General features: G+C 41.8%; 1 protein-coding gene across 1 annotated transcript; it reads left to right on the top strand.

The window, feature by feature from the left end:
* The first annotated feature begins 4,033 nt into the window (after window positions 1–4,033).
* LOC137297858 (sialin-like) lies at window positions 4,034–22,490 on the top strand. Its single transcript, XM_067829822.1, has 11 exons — window positions 4,034–4,491; window positions 9,148–9,295; window positions 9,962–10,191; window positions 12,083–12,316; window positions 13,425–13,512; window positions 13,849–13,944; window positions 16,753–16,886; window positions 17,774–17,923; window positions 18,694–18,826; window positions 19,332–19,573; window positions 20,992–22,490. The coding sequence occupies exons 2-11, from the start codon at window positions 9,157–9,159 to the stop codon at window positions 21,268–21,270; spliced, it is 1,725 nt and encodes a 574-aa protein (XP_067685923.1). The 5' UTR covers window positions 4,034–4,491; window positions 9,148–9,156; the 3' UTR covers window positions 21,271–22,490.
* The last annotated feature ends 308 nt before the right edge of the window (window positions 22,491–22,798 follow it).

The following is a 22,798-nucleotide window of genomic DNA, read 5'->3' as shown; positions in this document are numbered from 1 at the left end:
TTAAACAAGGCATGTTCCTGGTTGTAAATCGATTAAAATGATGCAAGAGAATAAACCAGGTTAGATTTTTTACCCTAATTTCATACGGGTAACGTTGTGCACAATTGCTGTTGTATTCGTGTACATTCTTGTTTTCACAAAATGCGAAATTCAAGTGCAAATCATCCACTGGGAATAGACAAGTTGTGCTCCAGGTATTAGATATTGTGTTCCAGTGTGTTTAGCTACTTTCAAACACTGAGAATATTTGGACAGTTTACAGTCGTTTTATTTTGCGGGCGTTTCTTTTGGCCTCTAGTATATATACTGCATGTGACTTTGCATCACACTGCCATGTCAATGCGTATAATATGCATGTGACCCTTTACTTCATAATACTGCATGTGATCTTAAATCACATCGATCTGTCACTACGTACACACTGGATGTGACCTTACATCACACTCATGTCACTACGTACACACTGCATGTGACCTTACATCACACTGTCATGTCACTACGCACATACTGCATGTGACCTTTTATTACACTGTCAGGTCACAAGGAACACCCTGCATATGACCTTACATCACACTGTCATGTCACAAGGAACACCCTGCATGTGTCCTTACATCACATTGTCATGTCACTGCGTACATACTGCATGTGACTTTACATCACACTGGCATGTCACTACGTACATACTGCATGTGACCTTTCATCACATTGTTCAGTTCCTACGTTCACACTTCATGTAACAATACATCACACTCATGTCACTACGTACATGCTGCAGGTGACCATAGATCACACCGTCATGTCACTACATATTCACTGTATATACCATATATATATATATATACCGTAGGTGACCCTGCCTCAAACTGGCATGTGGTGTTCAAATTCGCAATCAACAATTTTACATTTCTTGCAAGTACCTATAAAATACTGTTCACAATCTACTGCCACGACACAACTCATATACAGACTATGTCTTCCTACATACTGTATGTGACCAAACGTCTCACCATCATGTCACTTGGTACATATATGACCTTACATAATACCGTCGGGTCACTACATACTGTCCGTGACTTAACATAACACCACCACGTTACCTCCTATACATACTGTGACCTAACATAACACCACCATGTTACCTCCTGTGCATACTGTGACTTTCCATCTCACAACCATGTCACCACATACATAATGTGTGTGACATCACGCCACATTTTCATCTCACTACATAATACTATAGGAGACCATACATCACAGTGGGGCAGTGGAGTAAAGCATTGGCTACTAACGCCGTGGGTCTGGTTCGATTTCCCACATGGGTACAATGTGTGAAGCCAATTTCTGGTGTCGATCGACGTGATTTTACCGGCAACCAAACTCACCCTAATACCGCTTGTCCTCGATGTTTTTTTAAACTTCGTCACAAGGTGTCGCAGAATATCGCACTTGGACTGCACAATCAGAAAGACGCAAAGATTGCTGATTTCACCATGTCACTAATGAATTACTTGAAACCAATTACCCACAGACTTCTCTATATTGGGAGAAAAGCGAACTGTGGAACCTAAGTTTGGTGTTTTGGACACTAAAATAGAGACGAATACGCCTTAATCAAATATTCAGTCATATAGGTTAATGTCGACTCTCCAACGGAAATACTTGACCTCCAGAGAAAACAGGTTCTTGAACTACAGAACTACTTGACTTCCAACAATGGAAAGGTACTCAGCCTTAACCAGATAATCCTGAGAAAATTAGTCATTCACAGAGACTTTTTTCTGTTTTGAACTTTACACCCTGATGTGCTAACACCGTATACAGAATGTGGGTATACCACTTCTCTAGGGAGGACAGAGAAACAGCGGTTTAGTATTCACGGCAACTATCAGAGAAATACATCATCCAGTCAACAGTCGGAGAGCAAGTGACCTCGTGGTGCAGGACATACATTGCCGAGTGCAGCCGGAATGAGGGCTGTTTCAGCTGTGGATTCTAGGCGTCGAACGTCACACCCTTGAATGAGTCGCGTTCAGTGAGAGATAAATCAAATATTATGAATGTAAATGCTTGTAAACATGGAGGTAGGGAGAGTGTAATGAGTCTTCATGCAACCAGTTTTAAAAGTGTTACATTACTTTTAAGGGTTCTAAAAGATTTCGAAATGTTTCTGACAAACGTAATGTGCGTGTCTTTGGGTATACAAGATACTATTTGCTAACTTATAGGCGGTCGCGAGTGTAAGGTTATAACATGAATAAGTCAGGATGGGTTATCCGTATTGAACATCGGATGGTCTCACACACACTCACGCGCAAACGCACAAAGAGAGGGAGAGAGAGAGAGAAAGAGAGAGAGTAAGGGAGAGAGAGAGACAGACAGGCAGACACACACACACGCAACACATAGTTTATTCAATAGATTACACATATATAATCACATCCACAACGCAAAAATATTGCTTACATTTATGTTCAGTTTAATAGAAAATGACACCTTCGTGATATCAATGAAAATGTGATACTCTGTTATAGGTTTTAGATAACACACACACATTTGTCTTATAAAGCTTCGTAGTAAATGACACCCATAATGAAGGCATTTAATAAAGTCTTTCAATTCCTCAGTTATTTGTGACAGCTATGAACACAATTTGCGCATTTGCATTCAGAAAAAGATCCCAAAGGCTGAATAGAATTCTGTTTTTTGGATTCGGTCCCTTTCAAAAGGAAGTTATTCACTGAAATATCTGACAACAAAAACATATTACACTCAGTGCACGAATGCTAAGTATGTGAGGATGGCGCGAGCCTCCTTGGACGTTAATAACTTTCGTATGTGTGCTATTGCGAATAAATCATCTTCACAGGCTCGGAGCAGCTGTCTATTTTCAACTAAGGAATGATAAGTAGGCACAAAAGGTGTTTGACGTTATTGATGTTTAAATGCAGATTTTCTTTTGACGTAAAATTTTGCATTGTCCTTATGACGTAGTATATGTATGTTGGATATTGGAGGGTGCTACTCTGTATACCGGTTTTGTATTGACGTACCATTTTATACGGTCCTTACGACGAAATATGTAAGACTTAGCTGAATATTTAAGTGTGTTACTCCATGTGCAGGTTTTGCTATGACGTACAGCTACGTCCTTAGGACGTAAAATGTAGTGTGGATATTTGAGTGTTTTACTTTATATGCCATTTTACGCAGACATATAAATATATTGACATTCCATTTGACATTGCCCTAATGGCGTAATATGTAAAGTAGATATTTGATGGTGTTGCACTCTATGCGGTATTTGTTCGACGGACAATTTTACGTTGTCCTTGTGACGAAATATGTAAGGCGGATATTTGAGTGTTCCTCTTATGGGGACTTTGTTTTTGACGTACTATTTTACATTGTCCTTACATGGCGTAAAATGTTGGTTGGATATTTGAGGGTGATACTCTGTACTGCGGTTTTGTTTTTATATAGTATTAAAATCTTACGCTGTCCTTATGTCGTAAAATGTACGGTGGATATAAAGTGTGTTCTCGGGCGTAATATGTAGGGTGGATATTTGAGGGTGTTACGTTATATGCAGGTTTAGTTTAAACGTACTATTTTACACTGTCCTTATGACGTAATGTGCAAGTTGAATATTTGCGTGGGTTACTCCATGTGTCGATCTTGTTTTCACGTACAATTTTACCCTGTCCTTATGACGTAATATGTAAGGTGAATATTTGAGGGAGGTACTCAAACAGGTCGATGAACAGTTCTCTTGAACATAACACACGTTGCCAAAACTCATATGAGGATGTCAGGCTTCACCAACTCCATACAAGTCTAATTATAAACTAGGCGAAACAATTGTGACATCCCGTCTATCCGGCCACCACTTCCTCGGCAGTTACTATATAGAGCGTTACATCTAGGGATGTAATTAGCCAGTACCCTCACGTGTCAATATGTGCCGTTACAAGTTTGAAGTTTCCGCGTTACAGGACTCAACACGTTGGTTATTACTGCCTGTATATGTACTAATAGTCCAACCCAACAGGTTTTGTGACCAGTCAAACGTAGTCAAGCACGAGTCCCCTTTCCTCCAACAACACGCGCTGACGACGAAGTGGGCGGGACGAGTGCGTCACCGCACGTTCAATGACGTCACGGAGCATGGCGCGTGCCGATTGTGAGCACCGCAAGGCCGAGTGACAAACACATTTCCTCCCCTTGATAACACTACAGTCAAACGAATCGGGCAAACCGACCTCAATTGTCCGATGCGCACAAGGATATTTGCGGCATGCTTGAACAAACATCGCGCGTCTAATTCCTGTTGTAAGCTGTAGGGTTGTTGCGCGAGTACCGCACGCAACACAACCCACAATTGCCTCATGGTATCTGTTGGCGTTTGAAGCTGATAAGAGTCTCCAACTCCTTAATGAAGAAGCAATACATTTCCTTTGATTGTCTACCCATGGTGTCAGTATTGTGAATAAGGTAAGACAACCTTTCTCCTTTATTTACCTGTGGACAGGTTGAAGTGTTTCCCCATTTCAAGACTGGACAGGTGTTAAGCTTTCACCTGTGCTTAATGTTTATCAGGCCGTGGAGAATGTGTTTCTACACTTAGGACAAATCGTTACACCGGTGCTGTGTATTTGAACGGTTTGGTTCGAGACGACAGGTAGGCTATGCGCACTTCAGCGTATAGCAATGACCCGATATGCAAACAACGTTATGGGAGGTCAGGGGAATTCCGCGATCAATATTATCAATCTCGTTATAGCGCGGGTGCAGCTTCAAGTCTACTAACCTATATTCGCGAGGGCTGCACATGGAGTGTTTTAAGCCAGTGTTAGACACATGAATGTATATATTTCAGGGCGAAAGTGATGATTGCTAGGACGTGTGGAAAAGAAAGCGAGGTCCATTCGCCTCCAGAGCACATTGCTTGAGCAAGTACGCTAACATTTACCCTCCTGTTGTTGCTGGCGTTTCGGGACGATAGACATGACCCGAGCGAAACATCAGCATTATGGTAGTGGGTTGCTGAAAAGTGTTGAACGTAGTGTTCTCTGAACAAGTTACGACTTTGTAACACTTCTTCCTGAACTGTATGATATATGTTGTATGACAAGGGTGACATGTCTAGTGTAGACTCGACCCTGGAAGAGCTGTCGGTGTATTTTTGGTTGAAATGGTGGGCAGAATGTGCACTAACGTGACCATTAGTTCTTATTAATTATTCGACGGAGAAGGAATAGACAAAACGAACACTTTTTTCTGTGTATGTGTGCGTGCGTGCGTGCGTCTGTGTCTCACTGTGTGTCTGTGTTTCACAATGTGTGTTTGTGTTCTATTTCGTGTGCCTGTGTTGCACTGTGTGTCTGTGTCTCACTGTGTGTCTGTCTCGCTCAGCTTCTGTCTCACTGTGTGTCTGTGTGCTTGTCTCTCCCTCTCTCCCCCTCTCTCTCTGTGTCTCTGTCTCTCTCTCTCTATGTATAGATCTAAATATGTGACACACCGTGTTCAGATTTACACAGACATACACAGAGGCAGGTGTATGTGCTTGTCCAACAGGATCGGGAAGTCTTGGTCGGCGACCAGCTGTGTCATCCTATCCCCACTGTGTAGATCGATCCCCAGGATGTATATCACTGGTTTATTTACGGAACGAGGTCATATAGCTGCGTATTGCTCATCGGGGCGTTAAACAACAAACTTACATTGAAACAGACGATCAGTCGTAGTGACACTGACAATAGCGACTCAATACTCCGTACACCGTATCGTAAACACTAAAGTCTCTCAAGCACCTGACGGAGTACTCACAATGACTATATAGCAGAACAATACTCAGTACACCGTACCGTAAACACTAGTCTTTCAAGCACCATACGGACGTACAAACAACTATTTAGGAGAACAATGCTCCGTACACCGTTCTGTAAACGCTAGTCTCGCAAGCACCATGTATCATTATTTTTCAGATATACAATACCATCTGCATCAGTGCTGAAATGTATATTTGTATCGCATCTATTGCATTTTAACATTAGCTTTCACCGGTGTTCTAATGTTGTGTTACAATATACTTGTATGGTATTCGTCTCACGTTTGTGATTTATGACATTTTGGGCACATTGCCATGTTTTTTTCTACGATAACTAACTACATTATACAGTTTGTGCTTGAATGACAGTTACCTTAGTACCTACGAAGACTAGAATCGGTTTACCTGCCATCTGTAGCTTTGGTGTGAATGCTAAATGCATCACAATATATGTATATTCCTTCATAGACTTGCGCAACTCTCTAAAGTAATAATTAATAGTGCAAAGGATAATTTCTGTTACAAAATACATATATAACAGACTGATATACGGAGGTCCTTATTTGCCCATTATCTAGACGTGCCTCAGGATAGAAAACTATACATATATGGGCCCAGCACTCAGTACAGCCTTGGAGTAAAGTGTACTTCACGCTTTGCAGACTGGCTTGTGGGACAAGGAAGTTTCTCTGAGAGATGTACTCCCTTCCTTGTCACTGTGTCATGCGTTTTGCTGTTAACTGATATTTTGATATACGATGTTGACATGTGAATAAGTTGTAAGACTAATGCTCGCGTAGACAAGTCTAGTACAGAGAGGGAGACCTCGAGAGTATTGGCATCCGAATCAGTAAGTTACGGTTATTACGAACACAAGGGGACCATTAATCGCAATTCGTTGTAACGAGGTTAGTGATTTTTTATAGGATCATTTCGCACATATCTCATCCTCTCCGACATGTTAAGTTATCATGCACTTTTAAATCATTCAAGGTGATGGTCTGATAAGAATGTGCAATACATTAGTGCAGCTTAATGATAGAAACCTGTGTCTACATGTATTCAGATTTCGGGCAAGTGAAGTCTTTTGTGGGCAGCTAACTTTCAGACATATGGCTAGCCCGACTGGGTGGCAAAATTTGGAAACTATTTCGCACGACTGCCATTTGAGATGAGACTTCAAAACCTTCTACAAAAACCGCACCCTACATCTAACCTAAATCTTCAGCCACTTTATTCGTTTATGCAATGAAAACTGTTTTGCGCTCTGAGCAAACATTATGTATGGCGCGATGTTGTCACACATATTAATATGATTAATCGTGTGTTCGTTCTAAACGCGATTTACGTCTATCAAAAATGTTAAATGTGGTCACGATTTTTCATGTTACGTGTTTGTTCCATAGAGACAATGGAAACAACACTGTGTATATCAACTTGCTTGGTGAGTTTATAAACGTCAAAGCACATATTACCGGTACATGTGATCTATGTGGCAGACTAAGTGTTAAATATTACTAATTTCCTTCCGCCTTGTATCTGTGATAATCTAGGCGGAACACAGTGTTGTATTTCCTCAGTGGCTATCCTGTTTGGAGTGCAAGAAGTAGACATGATATACTGTAGCAGTGTGAATTTAGCAGATTGCTGGTGTAATGCAACCCGACGTCAGTTAATCACCAATCCCAACCCCGTGTCTTGCAAATGGTTCAGAGGAAGAGAGATGGAGTGAGTTTAGTTTTACACCGCATTCAGAAATATTGCAGCTAAATGGAGTCGGTCTGTGAGTCTGCCCCAGACAACCCAGTGATCAACAGCATGAGCATCGAACTACGCTGTTTGGATACGATGACGTGTCAACCACGTTAGCGAGCCTGACCACCAGATGCCGTTAGTCGCCTCTTACCATATGGCCAAGTGCGGCGTAAAATGAAACTCTTTTGCCCCTCTCTTTAAAACTAGAAACATGTTAGAAGACCATAAATAGTATAAACAGAGTTTGCCTATCCGTCTTCACATAAAACCTTGTTCCAAAGCCTCCTTTGATTTACATTCAGAAAGTGGCAGTACAAGGCTGTGTAGACATCGCATAAACACTCCTTTGTATTCATTTGAAGGACGTGAACCTGAAACCGTGTTCGACGTGAAAAAAACCCAACAAAAAACAACTGCTGTTTGATGATTCATCACGTTTTGTGTTGTGTATTATATCGACAGGTAATAATCTGCACTCAGTCTTGACTTGTCTTTGCATGTGTTTTTGACTGGTGTGCCTGTGAGGGAGGCTTCACGCGGGTCAAACCGACCCCCACACCCCAAATGTCATTCCGTTCGCGGGTCAGTCAGTGGGTACCCGATAGGATCAGATAGTGTTGCGACCTTTGACAAGGGCATGCAAACATCAACAGGAACCCATAACTCGACACAAGCGACGACTTCGCGTGGTATAAACTATGCGCACTATGACCATTAGAAGGAAATATTCTAATATGACATCCCGATTTCTCCCTGCTTTTGAAATGTATAAATACAACATGACACAATTCCCGAATCCAGACACATTATCTGCATGTGATTATTATTTCATGTTATACAATGATATTATTTCAGTTAATGTAATGTGGTTCTTATCTTGTCTACCCTACCATATATTTCCAGGGTCAGTCGGGGGATAGGTCTTGTAAACTGCGTTAACCAATAATTGTATGCGAGATTCTATTTAGAATATGAGCTTTGCTCAAAACTGTCGTTTCGTATTCGTCACCACTCAAGATTTTCCGTTACCTTTCGGCTTGTGTCGGAATGACCCGACTAGGAATGATTTGCCCTTGACACAAATTTAAAGCGCTTTCGTGTCATATTACACCATCATATCGCTTGTCGGGTCGTTCTTCATAATATCAATCACTTGGTTCCCTGAACTAGACTTTGATATTGACAGATTAGCTTAAATATAGAGCCATGACTCATCTACTACCAAAATACGTAGCTGGGACAGTATATCACTATCACATTCGCATGTATGTTACGTTGTAAATTATCAGTATATATCCAGTATATCTTCCGCGATGGTATACACGTCTGTATGTAAGGGATCGAGTTTAACGTACTGAGGCAGACTGAAGCAGATGTTTCCATATGTAGTACGCCAGTCTGTGGAGGTAGTATTTGTCCGTTTTATGTACGTTAAGGTATGATATTTCTGACCTGCAAATCGTATGTCATTTTGTATATCAAGTACTCTCTGGAATACCCATATGTGCCCACCCAATGTATACCCTGTGTACTATTATAAAGCATATTAAATGGATCTGTTCCAGAATTCAACGATGCTTCAGGAAGATGAAGAAATTCCAGCTAGGACAGTGTTTTTGCGCCAGTCAAGCTGGGACCTACATCATTACAATCAAAGACCCGTGTCAGTAGACCAAGAGAGTATCAAGTCGGCGGGAATAGACCCCAAACAAGGTCAGTCTGCCCCATGCATTCAGTCAACAATGCGCGGTGATCAACAGCGCTCACATGCGAACGCACACATAGACAAACACACTGACACATGCGCACTCACAGACTTGCTCACGCACAGAGCGACGCACAGGCACATACGCACGCACGCACGCACGCACGAACACATACGCACTGTCTTTCCCGAGTGACTGAGTTTGTGGTTCAGTGAGTGAGTGGTTTAAAATTGAAATACAAGTAGTTGTGGAGCCCATAAAGAAACCCATGTGGTTGAGTACTGGCTTGCAGTCCTACACTTCTCTACACACCGAAATACACTGCCGCCTTGCTCTTTTATGGCAGTTAATATGAAAATGTACCGATCACATGTTCCGTAACATGGCAACGTGAGGTATAGTTAACAGAGATATTTGAAGTATCTCATGAATAACTAGAACAGTGGTCTTGACATATTTAACCCATATTTGGAATCGAGTCCACGTCGGGCGAACGGTTAATCCAGCAGGGGGCTATTATATCACGTTCTCAGGTGTGAAATAAATTAAATTATGCAGCTATAATTATATAGGTACAATGTGTGGAGTCCATTTCCGGTGTCCCTCATCATGATATTGCTGGAATATTGCTAAAAGCTAAGTAAAACTAAACTCACTCACTCTTACGTTTCAGTTCCATGGTGGACGTCGAAGCGCTTCCGTTTATCAGTGTTGTGTTTCTGTGGCTTTGCCTGTCTGTATGCTCTCAGGGTGAATCTCAGTATAGCAATGGTGTGCATGGTCAAGGATGACCGTCACAACTCAACACATGCCTTATCACCAAACAGTAATAACACCACAAGTCATTACTCGGTAACAGCTGACGCACAACAGTGTCCTGTCCAAGCTTCATCACATTCGGAGGTATTTGATTCATTTACTATGATGCATTTATGATATTCATAATCTTAATATTATATAATACCTTCGTACATATTTATCGTATTCAGATTAGATACGGAAAAAGTTTCAATGAATTCGATGCTGCAAGTTTCTAAATGTTCGTAATTTTCTCTGCTTTTTTGCTCTTTGTCCAGAGGAATCTGTTCCGTCCGGTAGTCGAGACTGGGTACTCTCTGATGTTACATTGATGTTTTGTTATTGTTTTGAATGGTTCAGCTTGTTTGGGCTGACGCAATGATATGACTGTGAGTTCGACTATAATTACTGCGCTGCCTAACCACCTGACGAAACAGGTTTACCCTTGTTTGTTGTCTTATGTCGACTGCTGCCAAATTCTTGCAACGTGACAACGAACATAACGAATGTAACGACCCTTGATTAGAAAAATCTTGGGTTGACATAAGCATAGATCTGTGATTGGGACACGATGACATGTGTCAACCAAGTCAGCGAGCCAGACTACGCGATCCGTTCAGTCACCTTTTACGACAAACATGATTTTATGATGGCCAGTTCTAATCCGGATCTTCTAGAACGTACAAGGGACATGGTACATGTTCGAGTTAAGAACATACTCGGAAAATATGCCATAGTGGGAGGATGATGGAAGTTGTGTTGTAACACAGAATCAGACAGACTGAGATCAATACTTAAAACTTCATTGATCCTACAGAGTATCACACGTTTTATTCAGTCCTTATGTTGTGTGTTTACCACGGGAATCAATGCACGCCCTAACTCGACGACAGATGGTGTCGGACCTCTGACCACAAGAAATGGTATTCGGCGCCATTCGTCTCCATGGGCCCAAATACAAGTGGACTGTTAAGGTGGTCATGGGTACGGCGGTCGTGCTCGCCAAGGCAAGACTTTATGTTGATATTGTTCATGAAATCACTGACAGTACCGGCTGCGTGGAGCTTTGTGCTAACTTGTTACAGGGTTCTGTTGAAAAAAGGACCACAGAACGTGGTCAGTGTTAGTGTCCGGTAATATGTCCTTCCTAAATTTACCAGATCCTTGACTTCACCAGTTATGCCGCCCCAAACCACATAGTTACCTTCGTTCTGTTCCATCTATTGAACACAAGATATTGTCGTAGACACAAACTCTTCAATGTACTTTAAAAACTGGAATCGTCTGTGAACAATTCAACATGAAATTTGGCAGTTCGCGTCTTGCCAGTATGGCACTGTTCTAACAAATCGCGGTCCACGTCGTTTGTGTTGTACCTCGTGATGGTCCTAAGTTGGTCTTTAAGCGTATGGCCGGTGAGTGGCGCACAAATGACAGATGCCTTAGAGAGGGTGTACAGATAAGAAGCAATGAACAGGGTGGCAGTAACAGTAGGTGCTCTTGTTGTCAAGTCCACCATGTGAACGTATAACGGGTCAGTCATAGTCTTGGTGATGGCTACTCTCCTGCACCCAATGGTCCTTAAGAGATGGTCATCTGTTGCTTCTTGGCCAATCGTACAAACGTTTTGTTCCTGTATCGAAAACCTTAGTGTCTCTGAACCATGTTTTGTGCTCTTTAGGTGAACGTATTTGTGCTGTTTGGAACTCTTCACGTACGCGTGGAACAACATTTTCACTGCTAACTGACTGATTTCTACTGATATTGTTGCAGGGGCACTAATCGGTTAGTTCTTTGTCTTTTGAACATTGATTCAGAACTGTTTTCTTCAGCTACTAGGGACTTGGAACTAAATTTGGTGATGTACCTTTTCGCATGTGGCTAAGTCTGTCAGTACACGTAACGTCTTGTAAGACATGGTTTAGGATAAGTGTGTTTTGAAAGTTTTTGGGTGTTTTCTAACCATTTTAGTTCAACATGCTTCCTTCTTTTTCAGGCAGGAGAGTTTCTGTGGGACAAGCAGCTGCAAGGATTGCTGTTAGGTGCGTTTTTCTGGGGATATTTAGTTCTACAGGTACCTGGTGGAATGCTGAGTGAGAGATTCGGTGCAAAGAAAGTGATTGCTGCCGGCATGTTCCCTGTGGCCGTGCTGAATATGTTGACTCCACTAGCTGCACGTGCAAATCCGTATCTCCTTCTGGCAGTCCGTGTAATAGTGGGCGTTGGAGAGGTAAGTCCACTCCCAGGAATAATTACGGTATCCAAATTTGACGATATGCATGCTTGTCGTAAGACGCGATTAGCGGGATCTGGTGGTCAGGATCGGTGACTTGGTTGACACATGTCATCGTATCCCAACTAAGCAGATCGATGCTCATGCTGTTGACCACTGGTTTGTCTGATCCGGACGTATTCCCAGACTAACCTATGGCTAGAATATTGGTGAGTGTGGCGTTGAACAACCAACTAACAGAACGAAACCGATGTGCCCAAAGGACAGATTTTAGCTATGCTACGGGTGACATTAAGCACCATAAACTGATGGATCATTGCACATGGTCATGTTCATTCTTGTTTTAGGTGAATATGTTAGTCTTACGTGATCTCAACAATATATTCTTAATTATTTTTTTCAACTGATAGTCCAAACAGGTATTCACAAGTGACACTTTAGTATTATTTGATGTAAAGGAATTTTACAGCGTGGGTTCTGAACACTAAGTGGTTGGTGTCATGGCCTAATGCTTCAAGTGTCCACTCGTCATTCCGAAGACCCAAGTTCGATTTCCCGTACGTCAACAATATGTGAACCCTATTTCGGGTGTCCACCGCCGTCATACTGCCGGAATATTGCCGCAAGTGGCGTAAAGCCATGCTCTTTCAATCACTCAATGATCATAAAGTCGTGTCTGTCAAATTCATATATGATGTGGGAAAAGAGAAAGAACGCTCTGTTCATGGTGGGTATGTTGTTTATTTAGACTTTGCAACAAAATACCGGCATTAAACCACACCATTTTCCATATTCCTTCGACAGCACGAAATTGGTTTCACACACCGTACACAATTTGGGAAATGAACCCGAGTCGGAACCGTTTTAACCACTTGGCTACTCTACCGCTCCTTAGACTTGATAAGAGAGAGCCTGTTAGCGTGTGGTACTCGTGATGCTAAAACCACGTTATCAGGCATTGGTTTCATCCTCATGAGCAACACACATTGCCTCAATGTACATTATGCGTTCTGGGAGTATGGACTCCTGGTGATAACCATTAACCCAAGTATGTCTGGTTTGTTAGTAATGCCAGAGCTCTCAACATTCAATCTTTCTCTCACAGTCAGTTATGTATCCAGCCGCACAAGCGCTCTGGGCGAACTGGGCTCCACCTTGGGAACGTAGCAGACTCATCGGTATATCATTGTCAGGTAAAACAATGCTGCATTTTCAACAGAACTAATCACTTGTGTGAAAAAGATTGGAGGTCCCTTGTTATCGTCTTTGCTTTTCATTCTGGAGCGTGTGAAGCGTGTTCATACTGTACAAACGGTTCAGAGCACGTCATTGTATCCCAGTTGCTTAGAACGATGTTCATGGTGCTGATCACTTGATTATCTGATTCCATTATTTACTCCCCGTTACCATTTAACTGGAACATGACTGAATGCTGCCTCAAATTATACCTACTTACTTTAGAGAGCAAACCTTGAAAACGTAACAACAAGAGAATATATTTTGTATTGATATTGTGTTATCTGCTTCAGGTGGACAGTTTGGTAACGCTTTAATATTCCCCGTGGGAGGCCTGCTCTGCAGCTACGGATTTGACGGTGGATGGGCGTCTATTTTTTATGTCATAGGTAACTTTAAAGTTTTCCTTACCTTTGTATGTGTTTGTGACGATTGTGTGCCATTGCTTCGTGTAGTGATTCGGATATCCATGATGATGTAGCCCGAATCGTACTATAAGGCCTGTTTTCAGAACAACCAATAGGCCAATGCGTGTAAAAGCTTCTGATAAAGTCAGGCAACGAGACACCTTTACTATACGCTCTGTTTTCAGAGCAACCAATAGGCCATTGCGTGCAAAAGCTTCTGATAAAGTCAGGCAACGAGACACCTTTACTATACGCTCTGTTTTCAGAACAACCAATAGGCCAATGCGTGTAAAAGCTTCTGATAAAGTCAGGTAACGAGACACCTTTACTATACGCTCTGTTTTCAGAACAACCAATAGGCCAATGCGTGTAAAAGCTTCTGATAAAGTCAGGCAACGAGACACCTTTACTATACGCTCTGTTTTCAGAACAACCAATAGGCCAATGCGTGTAGAAGCTTCTGATAAAGTCAGGCAACGAGACACCTTTACTATACGCTCTGTTTTCAGAACAACCAATAGGCCAATGCGTGTAAAAGCTTCTGATAAAGTCAGGCAACGAGACACCTTTACTATACGCTCTGTTTTCAGAACAACCAATAGGCCATTGCGTGCAAAAGCTTCTGATAAAGTCAGGCAACGAGACACCTTTACTATACGCTCTGTTTTCAGAACAACCAATAGGCCAATGCGTGTAAAAGCTTCTGATAAAGTCAGGCAACGAGACACCTTTACTATACGCTCTGTTTTCAGAACAACCAATAGGCCAATGCGTGTAAAAGCTTCTGATAAAGTCAGGCAACGAGACACCTTCACTATACGCTCTGTTTTCAGAACAACCAATAGGCCAATGCGTGTAGAAGCTTCTGATAAAGTCAGGCAACGAGACACCTTTACTATACGCTCTGTTTTCAGAACAACCAATAGGCCAATGCGTGTAAAAGCTTCTGATAAAGTCAGGCAACGAGACACCTTTACTATACGCTCTGTTTTCAGAACAACCAATAGGCCAATGCGTGTAAAAGCTTCTGATAAAGTCAGGCAACGAGACACCTTTACTATACGCTCTGTTTTCAGAACAACCAATAGGCCAATGCGTGTAGAAGCTTCTGATAAAGTCAGGCAACGAGACACCTTTACTATACGCTCTGTTTTCAGAACAACCAATAGGCCAATGCGTGTAAAAGCTTCTGATAAAGTCAGGCAACGAGACACCTTTACTATACGCTCTGTTTTCAGAACAACCAATAGGCCATTGCGTGCAAAAGCTTCTGATAAAGTCAGGCAACGAGACACCTTTACTATACGCTCTGTTTTCAGAACAACCAATAGGCCAATGCGTGTAAAAGCTTCTGATAAAGTCAGGCAACGAGACACCTTTACTATACGCTCTGTTTTCAGAACAACCAATAGGCCAATGCGTGTAAAAGCTTCTGATAAAGTCAGGCAACGAGACACCTTCACTATACGCTCTGTTTTCAGAACAACCAATAGGCCAATGCGTGTAGAAGCTTCTGATAAAGTCAGGCAACGAGACACCTTTACTATACGCTCTGTTTTCAGAACAACCAATAGGCCAATGCGTGCAAAAGCTTCTGATAAAGTCAGGCAACGAGACACCTTTACTATACGCTCTGTTTTCAGAACAACCAATAGGCCATTGCGTGCAAAAGCTTCTGATAAAGTCAGGCAACGAGACACCTTTACTATACGCTCTGTTTTCAGAACAACCAATAGGCCAATGCGTGTAAAAGCTTCTGATAAAGTCAGGCAACGAGACACCTTTACTATACGCTCTGTTTTCAGAACAACCAATAGGCCAATGCGTGTAAAAGCTTCTGATAAAGTCAGGCAACGAGACACCTTTACTATACGCTCTGTTTTCAGAACAACCAATAGGCCAATGCGTGTAGAAGCTTCTGATAAAGTCAGGCAACGAGACACCTTTACTATACGCTCTGTTTTCAGAACAACCAATAGGCCAATGCGTGTAAAAGCTTCTGATAAAGTCAGGCAACGAGACACCTTTACTATACGCTCTGTTTTCAGAACAACCAATAGGCCAATGCGTGTAAAAGCTTCTGATAAAGTCAGGCAACGAGACACCTTCACTATACGCTCTGTTTTCAGAACAACCAATAGGTCATTGCGTTTAAAAGCTTCTAATAAAGTCAGGTAACGAGACACCTTTACTATACGCTCTGTTTTCAGAACAACCAATAGGCCATTGCGTGTAGAAGCTTCTAATAAAGTCAGGCAACGAGACACCTTTACTATACGCTCTGTTTTCAGAACAACCAATAGGCCATTGCGTGTAAAAGCTTCTAATAAAGTCAGGCAACGAGACACGTTTACTATACGCTCTGTTTTCAGAGCGACCAGTAGGCCAATGCGCGCAACAGCTTCTAATAAAGTCAGGCAACGAGACACCTTTACTATACGCTCTGTTTTCAGAGCGACCAATAGGCCATTGCGTGCAAAGGCTTAAAGTCAGGCAACGAGACACCTTCACCTCAACAGCATTTAACGTCCATATTTTCACGAGATGGTCACATTAAATCAACACGTTCAATATGCATGTCCTTGGTTCGGCTTTGAAACAACACCATCTTCCAGATTGAGTTCATTCTGTTACAGTATTCCACTTTCAACGACATTTCATTGTATTTCATCGGCAATGAGACGTTAAATCGAGACAAAACGAAATCTGGATTTTATGTCCTCGATCATAGGACACACTAACTGAATTGCGTGAGTGCATAATATTACATGCTACATTGTTTTCTTTCAGGAAGCTTAGGACTTTTTTGGTGTGTTATTTGGACGATATTTGCTCACGACCGGCCAGAATCGACCCCCGGAATATCGGATTTAGAGAGGAAGTACATCTCAAAAAGCCTCGAAGAGAGCAAGAAACAGCCAAAGGTAGTGTCATATATCATATTGCTCACAAACGGCTACAACAGGGTGATGAATATTATTGTCAGTAGTGTCGTACTCAAGTCATAAAACATCCACATAATGTAGGGGCGGTAGGGACGACTAGTGGTTAAAGAGTTCGCTCCTCACGCGGATTACCCGGGTTCAATTCCTCACATGGGTACAGTGCGTGAAGCCCATTTCTGGTATCCCCCGCTGTGGTGGAATATTGCTAAAGGCGGCGTAAACCTATACTCACTCACTCACTCCACTCAGAGAGTGGTCAGACTTCATAGTTTCTAACTGACACGTTCACATCAGTTGACATATATTCCCTTAGGCGAGAGAAGGGTAGTATGACCTCGAAACGTCCATGCGTTGTGACTTTAATGTGTTCTTGAGGTGCCCTAATCACTCTCTGACGTTCCACATTCCTGAGAAAAGCCCGAGGCAAACAGAAGTGTTGTTTGTGGTCGTGCACACTTGGACCGAGTATTTGAAAACGTGTCTGCAATGGGATACATTGCGATAAAATGCTACGCAATGCTCACATGGCATGCAAATGCGGATGTAGCACAATCCTACGCTGATAAGGAAAACGTTTCAACATAATCTTTGCATCTAAACAGCACTGGAAGATACTGTTTATTTGTAGTGTAACGCCATACTCGGCAGTATGACGACGGTCTGCAAATAATTGAATCTGACCCTGACAATCCAGTGATTGACATCATGACCAACTGGATCAAAATGACTTGCGTCCACCAAGTCAGCGAGTCAAGTTACGAAGAAATTGGATTGCTGAAGATAATTTCTAATCCGGATCTACCCGGTCCGCACACGGAAGGAGTCATATAATAAAACCAATTGTCCATTTGTGCCTCATATTTCAGGCTCGAACAACTCCCTGGCGGGCAATGTTATCTTCAGGACCTGTATGGGCCATCATCATCGCTCACACCTGTGGCAACTACGGGATATACATGCTGTTGACACAGATTCCCACGTACATGAAGGAGGTGCTCAAATTTGACATCAAACAGGTTCGTGAATACTGGCGGGTCGATGTAATACTAATATATAGTACATTTATATTTTTAAACTACTTTCATAATTTATCGCTTATTACGAATTATGGTTTGGTTTGTTGTTTAACGTCGCACTCAGCAATGTAATGGCTTTATGGCGGCGGTCTGTTGATTATCTGGACCAGACATTCCAGTGATCATGAGCATGGAACAAAGCAATTAGGATGCGATGACGTGTGAACCAAGTCAGCAAGTCTGGCCAGCCGATCGCGGTAGTTTCCTCTTAGATAAGCTTGGGTTACTAACCCGGATTTTCACGGGTTCACCCGGCAGAGGCAGTTCCTGATGTGTCATTACAATGTCATTACGGATCTTCACGTGTTCACCCGACTGAGGCAGTTCCTGATGTGACATTACAATGTCATTACGGATCTTCACGGGTTCACCCGGTTGAGGCAGTTCCTGATGTATCATTACGAATTGTGAATATAAAGCACTTTTGTTATCTTTCGACCACTTGATGTATATGTTTGTGGGAATACGTGCAACGAACTCTTGGAATTCATTATAATAGTTGATAACCTAATTACATTGTTTTGTACGATTGATTGCTAACACCTACAGTAAATCAACAGTAAGAAAACTGTCACGATCATCGTGATTTAAAACATTTCTGAAGAAATGTTATCAGCATTGAGAGATCTTTTCAAAATTGAAATAAAATTCTAATTTGTGATTGTGTCCTTATGAGTAAATCCATTGCCTCAACACGTTTTTTCTTTCAGAACGGTGTGTACTCTATGCTTCCATACTTGTGTTTTTGGGCCTGTATCTCTATATCGGGAGTGTTTGCGGACTTTCTCATATTACGGAAAATACTCTCCGTTACGTGGACACGGAAAGTTTTGTCTCTCATAGGTAGGTGACGTGATTATTTATTATTTGATTTTTTATGTAATTATTCTTATTTTGAGAGAGAGAGAGAGAGAGAGAGAGAGAGAGAGAGAGAGAGAGAGAGAGAGAGAGAGAGAGAGCAAAGGTTCTGCGCATAAATTAAAAACGTAGAGAGTAACATACTCTTATGCTTTACGTAACGAGATTAGCCATTCTATTTTGGTTTACACCTTAAGTCTCACTATATTTTTTGAATGATGCGATTTGCTTTTATGTCAGTATCTACCTGAAAAATATTTACATTTTGTTAATGTCACAATTATCCATGTAGGTTTGAACGCCAACTGCGAGAAGCAGCTGCAATAAAAATCCTAGACCTTGGTACATCCAGAATTGAAAAAGATTCATTATGCGGCCAAACTCTATGCTAATGCATTACACGGTAACACGTGATACGATAGAGGATGTAGTCAAGTGCCCCCTCTGTCCCTCTGTGAGCTTTCAAAGTATTTCACATCGTGTCACACAGGAATGGTGGGTCCGGCCGTGTCGTTGATAGGCGTGGCCTACATGGACTGCACGCAGCATGTAGGGGCCGTTATTCTGCTTTGTGGTGCTGTTGGCTTGTGTGGTTTTCACTTCTCCGGTTACTTCATCAACCATGGCGACATCGCCCCCAACTTCGCCGGCACTCTGTTCGGCATCACCAACACTGCTGCAACTGTGCCTGGAATCTTGGCTCCTTACATCGTCGCTGCTGTAACTCCTAATGTAAGCGGTAGTTTGAGATATAGGTAGAAACGTATATCTTTTTACACTATTTCTCTGGAGTAAAACACGCCCAATCTGCAAATCAGAATTCTGTTTATGGATGCAAGGTAAACTTGTCAAACACGTATGCAGAAAAAGACAGTCACTGATGTGCATATAGCTCGAACATGAATCATTCATGAACCATTCTCCTTGGTACCATTGTGACACGCATTTTTTTAAAAGAAAGCATCTTTTGAAGATGACTTATGATCATATTGAAGGGTATTTTTTGGAGCCAGTGGGGGATTGCCCCTGTACCTCCTCCTTTCAAAATTCCTGGATCTGTCCATGGATAGTGACCGATTGTTTACCAACGTTGGTTGATCACGCAGCTAAATGTACATTCGGAACAAGTCGAAACCTTGTGTCTGTCCTACCTGGCCATGCATACGAAAAAATGTTTCCTTGTTCATGTACTAAAAGCAGAGTCTGTATCACATGCATGTGTTTATAAGTCGCGCTTAGATGTGACACCACTAACCGGTGACACGCGCAGAGGCAGGCCAATGGTTTACCTGGGAAATGTATGTACATGAACATTTTGTATCACTGATTACAGGGACTCACATCCAATAAAATTCTGACCTGTGACCTACTCGTAATAACTCGTGCTAACTTGCGTGTCTGCGATATGCTATTAATAAGACAGGGTCAAATAAGCTCGCAGTTGTGGAGGGTCGTGATTGACTCACGATGGGTGTGACATTACTGTAGCAGTAACTTACAAAGGGTGTGTACCTCATCAAAATCACAGGATCCTAGTGATGTCATACGTTTCCACTTTTAGCTGAGTGAGTGAGTGAGTTTAGTTTGACGCCACATTCAGCAATGTTCCAGCTATATGACGGCGGTCTGTAGATAATCGAGTCTGGACAAGAAAATCCAGTGATCAACAACATGAGCATCGATCTGCGCAATTGGGAACCGATGACATGTGTCAACCAAGTCAGCGAGCCTGACCACCCGATCCCGTTAGTCGCCTCTAACGACAAGCACAGTCATCTTGTATGGCAAGCATGGGTTGCTGAAGGCCTATTCTATCCCGTGACTTTCACGGCTGACAAATAGCTGAAATATGATTAACTGAATCAACAATCGCTCTGTGTTGGTGGTTGATATACAAAGGGATTAAACACGCTCTAAAGAGTTGTGTCCCTTTAGCCTTTCGGAAACTGTTCGGAAGGCACCTCCTCGGCGTTTACAACCTCATGATATAATGTCGGTTGATATCATAATTATGGAAGAAATTGTGTCCTCAATCAGTGCTGCAAAATGTGAACACACAATGCGTCTAGCATAATAAATGGTCATTCCTCGAAGAACATTAACGTAGTTAAACTAGCTCCCTTTTGCAAAAAGTGACATTTCTGTTTCAGAAAAGCCAAGAAGAGTGGCAAACGGCCTTCTATATATGTGCCGGAGTTTACATATTCGGTGCCCTTGTGTACCTGGTGTTTGGTTCCGGGAAACAGAGGCACTGGGCCAAAGTTATTGACAGAATGGAGGATGAGAAAGTATCACTTAGGAAACCAATAGTAAATGGACACCGTAAATCAAGGACGAGTCAGCGAGGTACCTACTTTGATAATGAGGAGAGTCATGTGACTATTGAATGTGACCCCGCTGAAAGCTATGCCGAATCCGCCATCGTATAGACATCCTTCAGACCAATACACACATGACCAAATGAAGAATATATTTTTCCTTGCAGCCATGAACGGAGTCCTTGCCTTGCAACATATTGCACCATGAAATATCGTATATTTTATTTTGTTATTATCATATACTAAGGTTACTGAACATTCTTTTACCATGGATGTTATCATGCACATTATTCGGACTATTTTACGGAATAGTTTATTTTTCCACTGAAAATGAATCAATGTCTTAAAATGTATCATATTGTTGCGCGTCTTCTACACAATGTATGTTTTTGAAATGCTGAAGATTGTATAAGTGAAAGAGGACGCGATACAGGTCGCCTGTAGCTCTATAAGTGTTTTGTGTCTGTGCTTTACAAAGTCGTGGAGCTGCAACGCCTCAACCCTCACAGACTAGACAACTGTAGAGCTCCATTTGAATGTCCGGCGACATCCCAGTTTGATCATGTAGCCTGTATCAGTATTATGTATAACAACTTCCAACCAATACTTACATGGCAATAATGATATCATGAGCCTCTCCATTAGGCAAGACAGCTGGACAGAAGTTCACGTGTTGCTGTTTCCAAATGCATGTGTACAAACAGGTTAGGCTCCATAGATTCACCAATTGTGAACACTATATTGTTTCATGTTGATCTATGACCATGCGCTTTCTGTACAGATATTGCTAGTGGATCCATTTTGCCTTTAAAACAAACAGGACGGAGTGTCTCACATGTCTGTGTAATTCTCCTATGCACAATAATTATTGAGATTATGAATGTCGTGCCTAATTGCAGTCCAACTGCTTAGTATTCCTATTTAATATGCGATAGTCAAGCTCTCATAATGCTTACTTTAAATGAAATAGCTCCTCTAAGTGGCATTTAGAAGCTGGTACAATGAGCAGGATGAATGTTATGGATCGGCAATATGTTCATTGCAATCGATGCAACGTTTCGGGGCCTTCTATTGCAATAAAGAAGTTGCTTATTATGCAAATGGTCCTTTACTATTAAATTGTAAGAAGTATTTGCAAGCATTGACACTCCTTTGAAGTCTAGCCTTGTGTATATGATGCCTTGTATTGGATAGGTGCTATCTGTCTAAGAAACCTTTCTTTTTGTATTGCTCCATGAGCGAATGTGTGGTGTGACTGGTGTTGTATATTTTAGATATGAGTGTTTTGAACACCGATACTTGAAATTAAAAAATATTTTCTTGAAGAATTATTTTTCTTTTTATCACAACAGCAAAACAACAGCAACTACAAAAATGACAACTGCATTTACGTGATGGACAATGTCACAAGGTCACGTTAGACAGGATTACGATATAGAAGATGTCCACAGTTCAGATGGTATGCCCCGGTGACCTAAGTAGAGACCTAACGAAACTGGTGCTCATCATATCATTCGCTCGTTTGTCTGGACTGGACTGGCATTTAGCCGCAAATTGGAACAGAACAAAACAACACAAAGTCATATTAACAGGTTGTTTGGTGTTTGCAAACACCGATGATCTACATATGTCATTGTCA

Source organism: Haliotis asinina, chromosome 10 (assembly GCF_037392515.1).
Source record: "Haliotis asinina isolate JCU_RB_2024 chromosome 10, JCU_Hal_asi_v2, whole genome shotgun sequence".
In the NCBI taxonomy this organism is placed as follows: Eukaryota; Metazoa; Mollusca; class Gastropoda; order Lepetellida; family Haliotidae; genus Haliotis; species Haliotis asinina.
The sequence above is the reverse complement of the archived record's forward strand: the minus strand, read 5'-3'. Positions and strand labels throughout refer to the sequence as shown.